The sequence below is a fragment of the Podarcis gaigeae genome (assembly GCF_964106915.1).
Source record: "Podarcis gaigeae genome assembly, chromosome: 7".
Classification (NCBI taxonomy): domain Eukaryota; kingdom Metazoa; phylum Chordata; class Lepidosauria; order Squamata; family Lacertidae; genus Podarcis; species Podarcis gaigeae.
Genome location: NC_139683.1, coordinates 67,007,296 through 67,027,113, shown reverse-complemented (window position 1 = coordinate 67,027,113; position 19,818 = coordinate 67,007,296). Strand labels below are relative to the sequence as shown.

The 19,818-nt window shown below is 42.4% G+C and overlaps 1 protein-coding gene across 1 annotated transcript in view; it reads right to left on the bottom strand.

The window, feature by feature from the left end:
- Positions 1–2,818: 2,818 nt before the first annotated feature.
- The window catches only part of VPS4B (vacuolar protein sorting 4 homolog B), a 29,764-nt gene continuing 12,764 nt past the window's right edge, over positions 2,819–19,818 (bottom strand). The window contains exons 7-11 of the mRNA XM_083747372.1: positions 16,739–16,887; positions 16,433–16,514; positions 14,081–14,300; positions 8,238–8,375; positions 2,819–4,902 (exon numbers count right to left, since the gene is read on the bottom strand). Coding sequence (XP_083603498.1) covers positions 4,801–4,902; positions 8,238–8,375; positions 14,081–14,300; positions 16,433–16,514; positions 16,739–16,887 — 691 coding nt within the window. The 3' untranslated portion in view covers positions 2,819–4,800. The remainder of the gene's footprint in view (positions 4,903–8,237; positions 8,376–14,080; positions 14,301–16,432; positions 16,515–16,738; positions 16,888–19,818) is intronic.

The following is a 19,818-nucleotide window of genomic DNA, read 5'->3' as shown; positions in this document are numbered from 1 at the left end:
TTGGACTCGTCCTGTTGTGCAGATGCCTGATCATCATCTTCCAAAGCAACTACTCTATTCTGAACTTAAAAATGGAGAGCGTAATGCTGGTGATCAACAAAAGAGGCAAGGCAAATTTTTAAAAATGTAGTATAAACAATTGGGAAACACTTGTCTGTGAGCGCTCCAATTGGAGAACAACCTTTACCAAAGGTGTCATGGGTTTTGAAGACACTCGAACTCAGGATGAAAGGGAGAAACGTGCTAAGAGGAAGGCACGCTTGGCAAATCCACACCGTGATCAACTCCTGTCCAGAAACCAATGTCCCCACTGTGGAAAGATGTGTGGATCCAGAATTTGCCTCCACAGTCACTTACAGACTCATTGTTAAAACCGTGTTTATGGAAGACAATCTTACTCGGCTATGAGTGATCACCAAAGAAGATCAGATCTCTCCCCACCTGAAATCTTCATTTCCAGCAATGGACAGCTCCATCTTTTCAGTATGCTACCTAACAAACATTGGAATATTTGGTGAAACTTCACAGAATCAGAGTTGGAAGGGAGCCCCAAGGGGTCATCTGGTTCAGCCCCCTGCAAAACAGGAATCTCAACTAGATCATACATAGCTTCTTTTGTTATGCAAGAAAAACTATCCTTATATCTGTTGTAGTCATCAGGAAAGAGGGCAAATGTGTTTGGAAGATTCTGCAATTAGCTTTAATTAAACATGAATATGATAACCACAAGAGGCACTTGCAAGATAGTAAAACATGGGGGGGGGGGAACCATAAAAATAGGGCAGTGAGCTGCAACACCCACTTCCCGTACACAAACACACCCACACTCCCATATGCTTATATCATTATATTTTGAAGGGTTTTAATTGTAAACTGCTGTAGGATCCAACTTCGCCTGATAAATGAAAAATGAAAAAAGATGCAGGTTCCACCTGTCAAACAAAATTTGACATACCCACTCCTTCAAGCCACTGAGTGGGGGTGTTTTTCTTTCAGCCACTGGACCTGAACCTGACCTTTAAAAAAATCACCTGGCCATTTTGAACCACAATTAGTATTTATTTGTTTAAATATTTATAGTGTGGCCTATAAATATTTAAATATTTATAGGCCACACTAATAAGAATATTGCCAGCAAGGCAGTAGTAGCCACCTGTGCCACTCTGGCTTTGATTAGCACTTGGTGCAAAGTTTGGTTAAACTAGGCCTAGGAGAATGTGACTTGTGTAAAGTAGTGGAAGGGAGGAATTTTAATTGGAGCAGTGGTGGTGGGGTGTGTGGCTTTATCAAACCTTTTCCATCTCCTCTGAGCTCCAAAAGTGAAGTTGAGGCAAGATGGGGATATGCTGAGCATTCACATCTACTCTACCATTGCTTGGCATGGACCACATTCCAAGATTCAGGTCATTGCTAGTCATGTCTAATACAACCCTGATTCCAAATAGCCCGAGCAAGCAAATCCTACCCATTGTTCTGGCAAGCCAGTCTGGCAAGCCAAACAAAAAATGGGTTGTCTCTCCTTCCTGTAAAGCTAAGGATGCAATTACTATGCTCACTTTCCAGGGAAAAGGGCCCAGTTAGATATCACTTGGCACAAAGGAAGCTGCAAGTTTGAGTAAATGAAGAGTAAGAGGGTGTTGCTGCTTAACCCTTTCCCCTGTAGACAATTTGCTGCTGCGAAACCTCTCCCAGCTGTTTTTCTAACCCAGTTAAATCATATTATAGGGTAATTTTTTTAAAAAAATGGAAATAGGAAACTCCCATATGTGGCAATACCAAATTAATGAAAATACATAGGTACCTTGGGTTACAAATGCTTCGGGTTACAAACTCCGCTAATCCGGAAGTAGTACCTCGGGTTGATAACTTTTTCCCAGGATGAGAATGGAAATCATGTGGTGGTGGCAGCAGGAGGCCCCATTAGTAAAAGTGTGCCTCAGGTTAAGAACGGTTTCGGGTTAAGAACGGACCTCTGGAATGAATTAAGTTCGTAACCCAAGGTACCACTGTATTGGTGAAAGTAGTAAATATCAAAGAAATAATTGTCATTATTGATAACTATAATTCCTTCCCGCAAAGCTCCCCTCTAATATAAAGGTAAAGGTAAAGGTACCCCTGACCATTAGGTCCAGTTGCAGACGACTCTGGGGTTGCAGCAGGGGCACTCACCCCGTCACGGGGATTTGAACTACCGACCTTCTGATTGGCAAGCCCTAGGCTCTGTGGTTTAGACCACAGCTCCACCCATGTCCCTCCCTTCCAATATACTTTTCAGGCAATACTTTATCTGGAACTGTGATTTTCCTCCTTGAAAGAAGGAATAGTCAAATTACTTTTAAAACATGGTGATAATGGCAGCAAATCAGTTCACCACCTTAAATTGAAGGAATTAATACTATTCTAATACTGCAGGAATCCCCGTGACAGGGTGAGCTCCCGTTGTTTGGTCTCAGCTCCTGCCCACCTAGCAGTTCGAAAGCACGTCAAATGCAAGTAGATAAATAGGTATTGCTCCGGCAGGAAGGTAAACAGCGTTTCCGTGCACTGCTCTGGTCATGCTGGCCACATGACCCAGAAGCTGTTTGCGGACAAACGTCGGCTCCCTCGGCCTATAGAGTGAGATGAGTGCCACAACCCCAGAGTCGTCCGCAACTGGACCTAAGGGTCAGGGGTACCTTTACCTTTAATACTGCAGGTGTAAGAAGATTTTGGATTTCATTCTCCGTAAACCATCTTTTGGGAATTACCTAACTAAAATGTTGCAGAAATTGGTAATTGCTGCAAAAGCCCTAACAAATAGTTATTCAAGCAAATGGAATCAGAACATGAACATTATTTTATTTTGGATTTTAAACTGTTACAGAAGAGCTTTGACTGATGACCTACGGTCTCCATGATATAAGTGCCAAATGTTCTAAGAGTGCACACATCATAACATGAACACAAGGTGAAGCTCAACATGTCAAAACCAAGTCTCAAATCCACTTGATTTTGAAAGCAGATATAATGCAGCAGGCAGTAGAAGCAAGCAGTAAGAAAGTAGGTATGGAAGATGCTGGGTCTACACAATGCATAGGACAGTAAAGAGTTCAGTGCTCTGAAAAATGTTTGTCAATAAATGAAAATTGAAGCCCTGCAATATAGAACTATAAAAAGTAAAGTGCAGTTTCAAAGATGTGTTCTCAAAAATGTCTTTGAGTAGATTTCAGAATATCATTTGAATTGTATTTCTGAGCATATTCAAAAATTAATGTAACAAATATATTAACATATAAAGCTGCCCAAAAGGGGAAAAAACTAAAGAAACATAAGCTAGTGTTGTATTGCAACTTTTTACTTCACTCATAAGCAAATTTCCACCAGTCCTATGATTTCAGAAAGTACACAGAATATGTACAGAAAAACAAAACCAAATCTCATGAGAGTAACCATACAGTACTTAATAAACTCAGAAATCTTGTAAAGCACAAAGCATCTACAAGGTACAATTCTATTAACAATAATGCAATGTGTTACATTATTGATTATCACTTGTCTACAACAGGGGCAAACTTACAAGGCACAACTCAGTGCTGTGACCGCAGTGTTGTAAGTTACATTCAGGCACTTCTCTAAGATGAATAATTCTTAGCAAAGGCCTTGGGAGGCGGGGAACCCATATGCACTACCCCTATACTGTGTTTAAAGAAATGTCAACCCATTCCCAATAGAGTTATTGAACTAATAAGCTAGACATTTGTAGGTAGACTCTGAACAAGACCAACTTCCCTTGGCACCTCAGAGAGGTTTGCTATGCTGTTCCCTACTTGGCCCCAAAGTTTCTTTGCAAATGAGTCCAGAATTATCCTTCCCTCAATGAATGGCTTGCTAAAATTTGGTCTGCAGGGTTGTCCATGGATTCTTACCCAACAGAAATGTTCCATGAAAACAGGAGGGGGGAGGAAACGTTCCTCCAAAATATTTATTTATTTTTTAAGCTATTTTCTGGTAGGTTGCACAGTGACAGGTGTCTATTGGTGTTAAAAACAATGCTTGCTGCTTTTAAGGCAATGTCTGAATACCACACAGCAGAAAACAAAAGACAAAGTACCAGTTCAACATTACGCTCAGTTAAGTACTGGCCTTTTTAAAAATGCAAGTTCTTCTTTCTCACTTCCCAACCCCAATTTCTTTCGCTATTCTTTATAATCAACTCCCATGTAAATACATATATTACCAAATGCTGCATAATTTCAAATGGATAATTTCTTTGCAGACAAAATTGACTGATGCTGAAAACACCAGGCCATCAATGTGTCTTCTGCCCAACTTGTTTTGTTTTTTAGGCTGGGGTGGGGAACCTGTAACCCTCAGATATAGTTCAACCACAACTTCAATCATTCCTGACCATTGCCAATATTGGCCAGGTCTGATGAAAGCTGAGAGTTCTATGACATTTGGAATGTCACAAATACCCCATCCCTGTTTTTGGTCTATAGGAGTTTTATAATATTGATAAACTAGGACTAGTATAAATTACCTGAAATCCAAACTTAAAAAACTGCAATAGCTAAAGGGGCTGTTACATGTTAAAGTGTTTTCACCACGTTTTCCTTCTTCTTCGCCACAAGATCCCAGTATCATGCTCTCAGAAGAAGACATTTAATAGATATTTCTGGAAAGTGATAATATAAAAGCTCAAGGGTCCTTGCAAATGGCTCATCAGTTCGTATGGAAAGGAAGGAAGGCGCAATTCATTTATTGGCAATAAAGAGGCAAGAATTCCAAATAAAGAAATTTAGGGTCTCAATGGTCTTTGGATTAGCCTTCCTGTCCAAAATCTTCTGTGAACTTCTTTAGTTTTTCCAGGTCATGTTCATTCACAGTGGGCTTTGTGCTGGCTAATGACCTCAGCATATCCGCCTGCCACATAGAGAAAAGCAAACAGTCAAGAGCCAAATATTTCTCCATGTAAACAAACTACGTGCAATTAAAAAGAAAAGTCACCAACATACATTTGCCAACTTCACAGCTCAATTACACAATAGAGGGGGGAAATATAAGAAGCAGCCATGAAGATACAGAAGCAGCCATGAAGATACAGAAGAGCCAACACATTTCTACATATATTTTACCAATCATTCATGTGACAAAGATGGAAGCTAACCAATATTATTAAGCAACCATGATACTTGAGACCAGGAAATCTATGTCACCACACCTACTTTAAATTACAGGTAGTTAGACCCATGCATGTCAATTACTGATTGACAACACGATCCTACGCATGTTTACTCAGAAGCATGTTTAATGTAAATCACCCTGTGATCCTTGGATGAAGGAAGGTAAATAAATTGATAATCAATCAAATCAAATCAAATCTAATCCTGAATAAGTGTTTATGAAAGTGTTCGCAGAATGACTTCTGGGCTTTGCGAAATGACAACATAATGGTAAGAAAGTGAATGAACACTTCCTCGCACACTCCAAGGGTTGGGAACAGATATGAGAACAGATTGTTATTCAGTAAATCCATTCAGTATTTAACAACTTCATTATTCAAAGAATTTAATGTATATAACGAACATTAGAGCAATGATGTAAAGCAGATCAGTATTGTCCTCATATTGCCAAAGGGCTAAGGGTATGTGCTGACCTAACAAATTCATGGCTGCGGCAACCCAGGTCCCAGCTCTGTCCCATAGCTACTAGGCCACACCAATTCTTGACATGACAGAATCACGAAAATTCCACCATCACTCACCTGCAGAATCAGCATGCATTTGCCTTTTGAAGCCTGTAATTGTTAGGAACCCACATTAAAGTACAGGGCAAGTTATTAAGTTTTGATCCTCCAAGTGATATAACTATTTATACCCAATGAATATTGAAGCCTCATGGGTAGGCAACAATGTAGGTTAAGGTGTTCACCCTGACCCCCATTCACCGTATTTTTATATTTATCTCCTAAGGATGTTCTTTGTTATTTTTTAAATGGACATAACAAACCCTTTCGTAAACACAACATACACAGATTTGTTAGAGGAATTCATTACTATTGGATGGCTAAAGTACCAGGCGGAACCATGAGATTTTGCCAAAAAAAGGTACCACCAGCAAGTTTAGACTTGTTAAAGGGTATAATCCCAGAAACAATATCCACCATATGCCTGCCCGCTGAGCAAAGGTTTAGGAAGGAAAACGAGAGCAAATTATGTGTTATGGGCATAAACAAGCTTTCATTTCCCTTGACCACTGGACAGGTTGTGGGAAGCAGACTTTGATGTAATGAAGTCATTATTCAAAAATACTTGCAAGCCTTCCTCTTTTGAGAAAGAAAGACTCAAGAGAAATTACAAAGCTTGTTGGGCACATGTTTTTTTGTCAGTGAGCCCCATACGGGATGTAACTTTTATGCTAGAGTTGAAAGAAAATGCAAAAACTTCACAGATACTTAGAAGCAGCAAGCAACTTTTAGAGCCTTTTCTTTTTTTAACTCATTTGCAGTTCATCAGATTTCCATTTATTCCCTACATTCCCTGACAAAAATGGCAGTAAAAGATTGGTAACAATAAAATTCACAATACAAAATAATTCGCAGCAAAGAAAGCAATGATAACAATAAAACCAGCATGCTTGCTTGTTTGCAGTAAGCCATTGTCTGGCTTACCATTAATGGAAAACCAGGTCAATAAGGTGGCTGTCCTAATATTAAATGTTTGATTGTTATTATGATGTTGCTACTCCATATCACTTAAGAATAACTTGACAACAAAATATTGCAGTCAAGAGCCACAACTAATGACTTATTGTTTTTCATCCTGTATTTTCATAGGGTAAAGTTTGTTAATTATATCTCATGGCAAACTGTTTTTTAAACTGGAGGAGGATACTTTCAACGTCAGTTTTAGGATACAGGAAGAAGGCACAAATCCACAGGGCACACCCAAATTAGATATTTCCTTTCAGCCTTAGACAATATTATTTGTGTGCAAGAGATTTTAATTTTGTACTACCACAAATGAATAATACCCTTAATAATGTGGTGGAAGGGGTATTGGGGCTTAAACTAAACTGCAAATTTATTTATAGAAATGTCTCCTGTTATTGTGTGGGAACTGATATTTATTTCAACGGTGAAAAAAGCTCCAGAGTGGGGAGCTGTAGTTTTTCGGTTTTGTTGATTCTAATTATGTAAAATAAAGCACTTGAACTGATTTTGGGATGTACTTCTTCACGGTCTTACACTGGCAAGGGGGAGGAGGCAGCAGGGTTGATCAAATATAAAATTATATGCAGTTGTTTTGTATACTGAATGCAATAATTTTATAAAATATCTAATAAATAGTTCACATCTCCCATTCTAGCGCACTCACCACCTTCTTCAATCAATATACTCAACTTTGTCACTCTGCATAAACCACATCCAGTCTGGAACTTTTACGACAATAGTAGGTATGTTTTTGTAATAGTGGTGCTTTCAGAGGAAAGCAGCAAACCATTTACAGTGGTGCCCCGCAAGACAAATGCCTCGCAAAACGAAAAACACGCAAGACGAAAGGGTTTTTCGGTTTTTGCGTCGCTTCGCAAGACGATTGCGAGTTCTTGCGAGTTTGTTTCCTTTTTCTTAAAGCCGCTAAGCCGTTAATAGCCGCTAAGCCGTTAATAGCTGCTAAGCCGTTAATAGCCGCTAAGCCGTTAATAGCCGCTAAGCCGCTAATAGCCGTGCTTCGCAAGACGAAAAAACCACAAGACGAAGAGACTCGTGGAATGGATTAATTTTGTCTTGCGAGGCACCACTGTATATATAATTCTACACAACTTATATTGAGTGTCATTTTCCAAGTATTTACTGCAAGGCAGTGAGGAGATACTGAAACCCTTCACCTTTATCATCTTTATGAGGAACAACCACATCCTAAGATTTGATGCACAAAGCAAGAAGGGTCCACATAAAGAATATCAGCTAGTGCAGGAAGGTTTAGGACAGGAATGCATGCAAGGGCACACTCTCAGAATTCTTTCACGATACCTTCCAGGATGGCAAAGCACAACAGGGAGGAGCTTTTTTGATTGGAGAGAAGTTGCAGGAAGAAGGGACATATCTCTCTTGTGAGCAATTGAGTACACCCATCACTAAGCCATTGGAATTATATCAGGTATTCAGTAAGCCCAGGAAATAGGACACTGGTTTAATTATAAGGCTGTGACCTCTGGCAGAGCTAGGCAAAAACATCCAGAGCAAAACAAATACTAACCATTGCAACAACAGGCTCCAGTAGTTTATCCCCTGGCACATCCATCCACGTCATTTCAATGGCACTTGGTTCTCCCGGAGAACATGGAGTGAACAGATCTACTTGAACGTTTGGATCAGACAGTGATGGTCCTTTCACCTTTAGAAGAAGCAAAATTTCTCAGTTGCAGGAGTAAATGCATTTGGAGGTTCTGTCAAACAAGGTCAATGGTAAAAGGCATACCTGTTTATCTTTAACAGGAAACAAATGGACAAGGAATCTAGGACATAAGTGGCATCCTGTGCCAAAGGCAATGTGACTTTATAACAAGCTTGAAAGAACAAGAGAACCCACAGATGTAATTATGTGGCATAATGAAGCTTATTTTCCCTGTTTACTTCGCCAAGTTTTAGACCCAAGTTTTAGACTCACATCTATGGCAAGGCAGGGTTGCACCTGTACTTATAGTGTGCCTTAAGAGTAGCACTATGTACTTCTTTAGACTTGGCTATTGACATACAGTGGTACCTCGGGTTAAGAACTTAATTCGTTCTGGAGGTCTGTTCTTAACCTGAAACTGTTCTTAACCTGAAGCACCACTTTAGCTAATGGGGCCTCTTGCTGTCGCTGCACCGCCAGAGCACGATTTCTGTTCTCATCCTGATTACGGTATCTTTATTGTCATTGTCCCTTGCGGAACAATGAAATTGAAAAACTACATAAAACTATCGCAAAACTACATAAAAACTACATAAAACATTCAAAACCCCCTAAAAACTCTAAAACCCCATTTTAAAATACACTATACTACAGAGATCCCCTTATGCTGCGTTTAGAACCAGAATTGCATTAGCGTAGAAACTGTTTCTCAGGCGGCTAGTCCTGGCCTTTATAACCCTATACCTTCTTCCAGAAGGCAGAAGCTGAAGGAGATAATTTCCGGGGTGCGTACTATCATGTGCTATCTCTGCCGCTTTCTTATGGCACCTGGCAGCATATATTTGATCTAAGGTGGAAAGAGTGCACCAAATAATTCTCTCTGCAGTCTTTACAACCCTGGATAGCATTGTTTTTTCCCTGGCCGTGTAGCTCCCAAACCACACACACAGACCATAAGTTAGTACGCTCTCCACAGTGCAATGGTAAAATGCCATCAACAGGTCCTTTGAGAGATTGTTTTTCCGGAGGATTCTCAGAAAATATAACCTCTGCTGTGCTCTCTTCACCAGATCTTTGCTGTTCTCTCCCCAGGTTAGGTTGTCTCTCAACTCCATTCCCAGAAATCCAAACACCGAGACCTGCTCCACGCGCTTCCCCTCAATAATAAGTGGCTGAATATTCAATTTACATTTCCTAAAGTCCACAATGATCTCTTTTATTTTCTTTAAGTTAAGGAGTAAGTTGTTTTTCCTGCACCACTCCCCCAACTGCTCAACTTCCTTCCTATAGGCCGCCTCCCCCTCTCCAGCAGTAATTAAACCAACCACCGTTGTATCATCTGCGAACTCAATGATCTTATTACTGGGGTATTTGGGGGCACAGTCAGCTGTATAGAGCGTATATAAAAGCGGGCTCAACACGCACCCCTGCGGCGTCCTTGTATTCGTGATGAGATCCGCAGAGACGTGGGAACCCAACCTGACCCTTTGGGAACGGTTTGATAGAAAGTCTAATATCCACCTGCACAAACATGGTGGAAGTCCCAGGTCTAATAATTTGGGCACCAATCTATGTGGAAGAATAGTATTAAATGCAGAACTAAAGTCTACAAATAACAGTCTCGCGTAGTTCCCTTGCTTCTCCAAATAAGTCAGGACAGCATGTAAAGCCATTGCCGCAGCATCCTCTGTGGATCTCTTTGCCTTGTACGCAAACTGGTAAGGGTCAAGTCCCACTGGCAGACAAGATAAGATGTGCTTCCTCACCAGTTTTTCGAAACATTTCATTATAATGGGTGTCAAAGCCACAGGGCGAAAATCATTCAGACTGTCTATCTTTGATGTTTTTGGCAGGGGTATAATGGTAGCGGATTTCAGACAGGGTGGAACAGTGGCTTGGGCCAGAGACTGGTTAAAAATCTTTGTAAATATTCCTGCCAGTTGGTCCGAACAATCTCTTAGCACCCTGCCAGCCACCCCATCCGGGCCCATAGCCTTCCTCGTGTTTACCTCCTTTAATATTCGCCTCACTTCTCCCTCTTCCACCCTGGCAGCATTTCCTGTAGGTAGTGATGCCAATAGCTCTGGCATCCCTGTTGGAGTCACTGTTGGTGTCACCTCAAATTGGGCAAAGAAGGTATTCAACTCTCCCACCAAGGAAGCAGTACTCTCTACCACTGATGAATTCCTTGATTTATAACCAGTCAGATGTTGGACACCCTGCCACATTTGTCTAGTATCATGATTTCTGAGATGGTCCTCAATTTTTCCTCTATACTCCGCTTTTGCTTTCCTGATACCCCTCTTCAAGTTCTCTCTTTCTATTCCATACAATACCCGGTCCCCAGTTCTAAAAGCAGAATTTCTGGCCTTCAATAATCTCCTAACCTCTCCTGTCATCCAGGGCTTCCTATTCGGATACAACTTAACATACTTTTCCCTGGTGACATTTGCTGTGCAGAATCTAATATAATCCAGGACCGTTGATGTATAAGTTTCTAGATCTTGATGGTCGAAGATATTCCAGTCGGTCTCCTGGAAACAGTCCTGCAGTTGCTGAGAGGCTCCCTCAGGCCACACCGTAACCATCCGTGTTTGTATCTGGCCTTGTTTCCTGAGGGGTGTGTATACTGGTGTCAGAAGCAGGGACACATGATCTGAACCACAGAGGTGCGCCAAGGTATTGACCTCATATGCCCGTCTAATGTTCGTATACACCTTGTCAAGAGTATTTTCTCCCTTGTTTCACACTCAATGTGCTGATGGAATTTTGGGAGTACTACCCTCACATCAGGACGCAGGTGGCGCTGTGGGTTAAAGCCTCAGCGCCTAGGACTTGCCGATCGAAAGGTCGGCGGTTCGAATCCCTGCAGCGGGGTGCGCTCCCGCTGCTCAGAGCAGCGATGTCACGCTGGCCACGTGACCCGGAAGTGTCTCCGGACAGCGCTGGCCCCTGGCCTCTTGAGTGAGATGGGCGCACAACCCCAGAGTCTGTCAAGACTGGCCCGTACGGGCAGGGGTACCTTTACCTTTACCTTACCCTCACATCTGGGTGATTGAAGTCCCCCGCAATAATGTGCACCGCCTCCGGGTATCTAGTCAATTTAGCATTGATGTTTTCATGCATACTACTCATGGCCCTGCATGCATTTGCAGTTGGTGCTATGTACACCGCTGTTAACAACGCTGTTGTAAATTCCCGGGGAAGATAGAAAGGTCTGCATTTAATTGTCAGAAATTCCACATCTGGAGAACAGTAGGTATCCAACTTGACAGAGTCCGTACACCAGTTTTGATTTACAAAAATACACACACCCCCACCTTGTTTCTTGCCAGAATCCTGTGTCCTGTCCCACCGGTACGTTGTAAAACCTTGTAATTCAACAGCTGTGTCTGGAATAGCTGAATTTAACCATGTCTCTGTGAGTATCAGCACACAACAATCCCGGATGTCTTCCTCCACTCCTACACGAAGCCTCCATTCGTCAAGAATCTCACATTAGCGTAAAAGATACTTGGAAGATGTAGTTTACATCGTTGTTTCCTTATCTTCCTTCTCTCTTTCATTTGACCTTGTCCTCTACAGCCTCTATTTTGCTTCCGCTCTCTTCTTCTCCTCCTCCTCCTCCTCCTCCTCCAACCCCGATGATTTACGATTTCTGGAATCTCGCACGCCCGTAGCTGCTCCCACACAGCACAGTTTCTACATCTGTATCTGCTGCTACTTCTGTCCCTGTACAACTGCATTTCGTATCGACTATAAATCATTCGTCCTAACAAACCCTGACTCCCCTCCAGGGAGCAGTCAGCCTCAGCGTCTGCACGCGCCGCCATCTTGAGGAAGCAAAGTTCTTAACCCAAGGTAATATTTCTGGGTTAGCGGAGTCTGTAACCTGAAGCGTATCTAACCTGAGGTACCACTGTACGTCCCCAAAAGCTTGACTAGCAATGTTCTGTGGATTTTCTGGCAGACCAAGTCATACCAGGCAGGAAGAAAAGCATTAATGCTATGTAGAACATGAGAGAAATAAACTTGGTTTAGTATCATAACCAGCACATCCTGTCCTGCTTGTTACATTCTTGTGATGGGGCATTCTCAGGATACATTTGAACAACTACCAAATCCATTCTGCGGAGAGCTATAAGGTAAAGGTAAAGAGACCCCTGACCATTAGGTCCAGTCATGACTGACTCTGGGGTTGCGGTGCTCATCTCGCTTTATTGGCCGAGGGAGCTGGCGTACAGCTTCCGGGTCATGTGGCCAGCATGACTAAGCCACTTCTGGTGAACCAGAGTAGCACATGGAAATGCCATTTACCTTCCCGCTGGAGCGGTACCTATTTATCTACTTGTACTTTGACGTGCTTTCAAACTGCTAGGTTGGCAGGAGCTGGGACCGAGCAACGGGAGCTCACCCCATCGTGGGGATTCGAACCACCGACCTTCTGATCGGCAAGTCCTAGGCTCTGTGGTTTAACCCACAGCGCCACTAGAAAACAGTAAATTTACTTGGCAATCAGAATTCAACTGCATATAAGCTTCTGATGCTTTGCCAAGAAGACCTGCTAGTAAAGTTCTTTTTCTGCCGCCCGCCTTTATAACTTTCAGAATTTTTTGATGTATATAATCCAAATATGGAAAACATGTTTATATATTTTTAAACAAACAAGCCAGATTTTAGAAAGCATTTGCCCAAGATAACATCACTTAAAAAAAAAAAGAGCCCCTTTCTCTGCACAGTGCTTAGTACCAATATTCATGATTCTCCTTTCTGGGACAGACAGCTGGTTGTCTACATTCTCAAGCATGTAGAATTTCAGGCAGAATCTGGTATCATGTTATGACTTGCAGTCCTTTTAAACCAAATGTGATGAACTATAATAGGAAAGGACATTTGTGTGTAAGCGCTGTTGTTGTTTTAAAAGGTATCCTAGGACTTCTGGAAAATTTGGGATAGAAGTTTTATGCAAAGCAAGGATCACTTTTAAAATATAAATACAGCTTATGAAATAGGAGAGGATACAGACAAATAGACAGGGATGACACTTTCCTCATATACAGTACCTGCACTGCAACCATCAAGTAAAATCTTAAAACCATAGTATTTAAAGATGCCTGGTAGGGAATAGCAAGAACCAAGATATGGTGTTGGCTCTCTCCTCGACAGCTTGCCTGCAGGTGTGGTCATTTTCCTGTTGGATCAAGAGTTCTGCTGAAGCCTGGAATTTGTTTTGGCTCTGCACTTGCCAACTGTGTGTACAAAGACAGAGCAGTACCATGCTTATACCTCCTGTTTTCAGCTCACCACTGGAGAAGGGAGGCACAGGTATATGGGCTTCCCTCTACACAATGGGGGCTCAGAGAATCTGAGTGAAAAGGCCGAGCAAGCTGATATACCTGTGCCGCACTTTCTCCTTGTTGGCTTGTAACTGGAACGGAGAGATGCGTTGGTTTGCCAGAGCACCTGCAGGCACCAAAGTAGGCACCTTGTTATGTGAACTGTTTGGAGTTGTGTTTTGTTCTCTGCCCTTTCTTCCCCAGCTGCAAGTCGAGAGGTGCAGGAGGCTTCCCCTTAAACTTTGTGCTGCATTACAGAGACACCACACGTGACCTGGGACAAAACCCTGCAGTTGAGTCCTGAAAACAACCACCTGTTGACCTCTGATGAGCATGCAGAAGAAGAATTTAGAAGTTCCAGTTACTCACTTTTTTAAAGTGTGTGGCCGACTGAACTTTCCTAACCGGCTGCATTAGGGCGTCTCGTACTATTACGCTTATGTCGGCGCCTGAGTAGCCATCGGTTCGCTTCCCCAGCTCTCGATAATCTGATTCAGTCAAGGTGTTCTGAGTGGTCCCAAGGTGAAGCTTGAACATTGCAGCTCTTGCATGATCCTCAGGTAAGGGAATGTAAATGCGCTTCTCAAACCTTATTAGAAAAATCACAAACAGTGATGGTCATCCATACCCATAACCAGGGTGTTTTTTTCCAGACAGGACTTACCTCTCAAGTGCCACAGCCATTATAAAAGAACAAGGGAGGCATTTATGGTAAGTTCCGGCATTTCTTTTCCTAGAAAAATACCACTGCCCATAACAGATTTCATGCAAATTCAAGTTTGTTTTTCTAGCACAACTAGGGAGGAAACAATGGGTTTCCTGGAGAAAGGAAATTATTAATTTAAATGGGTCTACTCTGTAAAACACAGTTGACTATAACCATATCTTTATACTACAGTTTTTGAAAAATCATGGCATTTTTTTGAAAAATCCAGCCATGAAATGTAAGCTGTGAAACATCAACAGCACCCAGACTGAGAGTTTTAAAAGCAATTATTAGAATCCAGGTCCTTTTGAGCTGTCCATTTCTTTTCACGCTCATGACAAAATTATTTTCTACGGTCTAGAGAAATAATAAAATAACTAAAAGTTACTGGTTGTTTGAATAAAATTCTGGAACTTGTGTTTTAAAATTCCATAAAAGTGCACTGTACGCCATATTTATAGAACTGCTTATGCACTAAATCATAGCCAACATATTTCATGTTCTTAAAGCAAAAAAATTGCATGGATGATTAAAGAAGTATTCACAATACAATATTAGTTTCACAATACAATATTAGTTTGTTCCATTAAGGGACATACTAAGGCATGTATTGGATGCAGTAGTTCTGACTTCATAAAGCATGATCTGGCCACAAGGGTTGAGGCTGCATGCATTTCCTTGCACTCTGCTTTGATGTTGCATTATATCAGAAACAGGAATCTGCTTAGCAACTGACAGTGGAGGATGCATGGGTATAGTGCTTGCTCCCAGTTTTAGTAAACAAAGCCAAACTTTGTTTATTCTTCTGACAAGATTACTCAAAGATCTTATAATTATAATTATAATTATAATTACTTCTGTGAGCAGAATGAGGAAACATTTTGTTTACAGCAGCCTGGTTTCCACATCACACTAAGCCGAACCATGGCTTAGTATCAATGCGCAAGCTTCCAGGAAAAAGATTGTGGCCATTTTGTATCTCTCTGTTTGTACCACTTTGGCATGAAGCCATGGCTTGATTTAGCGAGTCGTCTGAATCCAGGTTCGTGCTGTAGCTCTCCTGGATGAACCATAAGGTAGGGCAATCCTTAATTACAGTTCACAGTTAGCCTGGAGAGAACTAAACCATGAGCCTGGGTTCAGATAGCACAGTAGGCAAAGCCATGGCTAAGCTCAGCACAGCAGTAGAATGACCGGGGGAGGGTGAGAGCAAAAGGCTGCAATTCCATCACCTGCAGCCCACACACTTGGGCCAAGTCACACATTGGCTTAACATGGGGTGTGAACTGCCCCAATGCACTTAATATGTGGCAGCACAATCCTATAAAACTGTGTCGCTGCACCAACATAAACTAGTGCCATCGTAGGTTAACTGAAGTACCGCATTTTTGCTCCATAAGGCGCACCTAGTTTTGGGAGGAGGAAAACAAGAAAAAATTATTCTGAATCCCAGAAGCCAGAACAGCAAGAGGGATCTGGCTTCTGGGATACCGTGTGGCTGTTCTGGCTTCTAGGTTAACCGCACCAAGCCTCTTCAGGGCAGCGGGATGAAGGCTCCCCCTGCCCGAAGAGGCTGCGCACGGCTAAGGCAGAAGCCAGGAGAGGCGCTGTGCAGAGAGGGAGAACTGCGCAGCGCCCCTTCAGCAAAGTGGGAGAAGGAACAGAAGGGGCTCCCTCTCTGCGCAGCACCAGTCGCTCCATAAGACACACTCACATTTCCCCTTACTTTTTAGCAGGAAAAAAGTGCGTCTTATGGAGTGAAAAATACGGTATTTTACACCTTCAAAGTGGAGCAAAACTGTCCAGTGCTTTCTGTCACCCACTATATTCTGATACTGATGCAAGTGGTGTTCATTGCTGCTACTGCTACATGCATGGGCTGCAGTGCATTGTCAGCACCAGGAGAGAGGTGTTACTATACCAGAGGTGGACAAGTAATCCTGCAACCCTGACTAAGCTGCAAGCAGTGTCACTTTGACCAGGACAATAATGAATTTATTTATATTATACCTTACCTTCTTCTGATGGCAGAATCTAGAACCCAAGGTATGTTAGTAGCTCCCAGAACCAAAATTCCTTCATTGTCTGTTCCAACTCCTAATCAGAACAGGTGAATTTAATCAGTGACTGTAATAATAACAACCTCTAAGCAATGTATAGCACGGAGAATGTGAAACACTGAACTTAGCATATTTTAAACACCATAAACTTTTATCTCCACAAATCTTCATAGGTCAGCTAATGAATGCTTGGCCACAGACAATCATGTTATATAAGTCATCATATTACTTTAAGTAGCCATGCCAAGAAAATGATCTTACCTTGCATCTGAACTAAGAACTCTGTTTTAATTCGTCTGGCAGCTTCACTCTCATTTTCACTTCTGGAGCCACAGAGAGAATCTATTTCATCAATGAAGATAATTGAAGGTTTGTTTTCTCTGGCAAGCTGGAACAGATTCTTCACTAGCCTGTGGAACAATTTAAGTTACATTACAGGACAGCAACACGGCAGTATTTCACCTGTTTTCCGAAATTCAGTAAAGTTCTTAGCCGTTAATCTTCCATAGATGATGAGATACTAGAACCTTTATAACTAAGTGTATATACTTCATATAAGAATTGCCTTTTATCCAGTTGCTTCATACAGTTTGAGAAATTAAACAGCAAAGTTATTAGTTCTTGGTCATCTCTCCATTGATTAGAACCATTATCCAACTGCTCAGTAACTATAATTTCAGGACTCTTTGCAATATAGCTGAAGAACAACATTTCTAGATGTCATAGTATAGAGAAACATGAAACACAGGGTAGTACATTGCAGAGCAGATTATTACACTTTTGAGATGATGTAGCTGAGAGTTAGTCTGAAGGCCTACATGCCTGAATGCTATTGCAGTCCCTCACTGTCACTATGCATCTACTTTGTACAAAGATCAAATCTAGAACCAAACTAGGCTGCCGCATAGCTATTCAGGCTTTGTCCAAGGTGAAGATCTTCCTCAAAAGCAAACTCAGATCTAACTCATAGATTTGGTGCATGCAATCCCAGACTGTCTGTGAAAAATGGCTGTGTTTCCTCCTCCCAAGCTCTCCATAAAAAGAAAATGCCAGGCAGGGGGAGGGAGCTTAGTTTTCTGACTGACATTGCTAGCTTCCAACAAGCAAATGACCAGGTCCCACCTTTATTTCCAACAACGGTGCTTTGGGAATGATCTTAGTTCATGTCAACTGAGCAGGAAAAAGCAAACAAACCCTCAACTGATTTTCCTGACAGTTCCCTAACTCCTGCACTTATCCTGAAATTTTGTAGGTTATTTAGCATACAGGTGCTTCTGCAATGTATTCCATTTTCATACAAATTGCACCACCAAGTTGGGGTGCAGAAGCAAAGTCCTTCACCCTCAAATATTAAAGGCTCCTTGTGAATAAAACCTCTGAACTTTTCTATCTGAAATGTGATATGCTTCCTTCATTCAGAAGAGCCAATGCCCTGCAAATGTAACACTAAGAAGTTAAAATATTATAGTTATCCCCTTTAAAAAACCTAAAACCACTGCACCTGTCTGTCTGAAATTTAACTGGCTTCATTCACTTAGAATGGGCAACTATGCATGAAGCAATTTTGTCTTGGTACAAACCTCAATCCCCAATTCTTCCTCTTTTCTTTCTTATTCTCCTAACCCCACAAAACAGGACCCCCCCTCTTTATTTCATGAAGGTACTTTTTAATATCCAAGTCTCCTACATGAACTATGTATGAATAGCCCAGGAACGATATTGCATTTTCGAAACCAGTCAGACATACTGGGTCCAGACACCCTACAGAGAAGTGTATCAAGGAGTGCCAGTGAGCAATTTAAAAACTAGGAAGCAGAGGGGGCTACCTCCTATAGAACCACACAGCTCTCATTCAAAGGACCAGTCAATCAGTTCCTTCCATTCTTATGCATTTCCCTTCAGTCTGTTTCTCCAAGCAGAGCAGAAACACACTTTTTCCAAGTTGCATAATTTTTCGTTTCATGGGGGGATTAAACACAGAATTTGAAACCTGTGAGATTGTTGATAGGTAGCCACATTCATCTATTGCAGCGTCCTAGAAAAATGTTAAAGGCTTTTTTTTTACAGGAGGTTTTGCAGGCAATATATTTTATATAACACAGGAAAAGCACCTATTAGAATACTCAAATTACAGTTACTGTGATGGGATAGTGAGCTGCTTGTGCGTAAAAGCTTGATCCCTCTGGGGTTTGGCTGGTCATCCAAACCGAGGCACTAACGGAGCCCCCAAAGCATGACTCCGTCAGTCGCTGGTAGAATCTGACAGTGGGCGTCTACGGAATTTACGCCAACATAAAAACTGTTTGACGGACATGCGCCTTCGTGACTCTCTGCGTGACAGTTTCCGGCGAAGGGTGGGAGTTCCTAACGGGGGTCTTGTTACCTCTTCGCTATTCTCACTAGAAGTATCCCAGAGCCTCCCCTCCGCTGTGACTCCTGCACTCCCCCTGCTGGTTCCTTCCTCTGCTGCAGATTCTCTCCTATTCTCCTGGAGCCTGTCCACCACCTGTCCCTCCGATGGCAGTTCCCTGACATCCACCTCCCCCCCAGGAACTCTCCTCGTCGTCCGAGGATTCAAACACTTCTAGCCACGGCGTACCGTCTCTCTCCCCGTCTTCCTCTTCTTCGTCGGAGTCGGCTTCCTCACCCACCCCTGACTCTGGGAACCCTTCAAACTCTCCTTCCTCATCGGTGGTCCCAAAGTGTTCCCTTCTAAATCGTGCCACGGGTTGCGGTTTTCTTGGGAAACGCTGATGAAATGTTTCTATTAAGACCTCGTCATTGACTACCTCTGCTGGTACCCAAGTGTTTTCCGACTCTACTTCCCCCTCCCATTCTACCAGATATTCCACCTGATTCCCCTTCCACCTGGAATCAATGATTCCTGCCACGTTCATGTCGCGCTCTCTCTCTTCTATCACGGGCGTTTGGGTGGCCTCTCTCTCACGCTCCCCCCACTCACGTCCCTCTCGGTACGGCGACAGTAATGACCTGTGAAATACTGGGTGTAATTTCATGTGACTGGGCAGCCTGAGTTTGAATGCTACTGGGTTGACCTGCTGTATGACCTCAAAGGGTCCCAATCTTTTGGGTCTCAATTTCTTACTCCCGCCCTTGAACGGTAGTCCTTGGGTGGATAACCACACCCGGTCTCCCACCCTTATAGTTTCACCTTCCCTCCTATTTCTATCTGCTTGCTTCTTATATTCTTCCTTGGCTTTCTCTAAGTTAAGTTGAAGCTGACGGTGGATCGCTTCCATCTCTTCAAAAAAATATTCCGCCGCCGGCACGCTCCACCTCTCCCCTCCCTCTCCTGGGAATGCCCGGGGGTGACACCCATA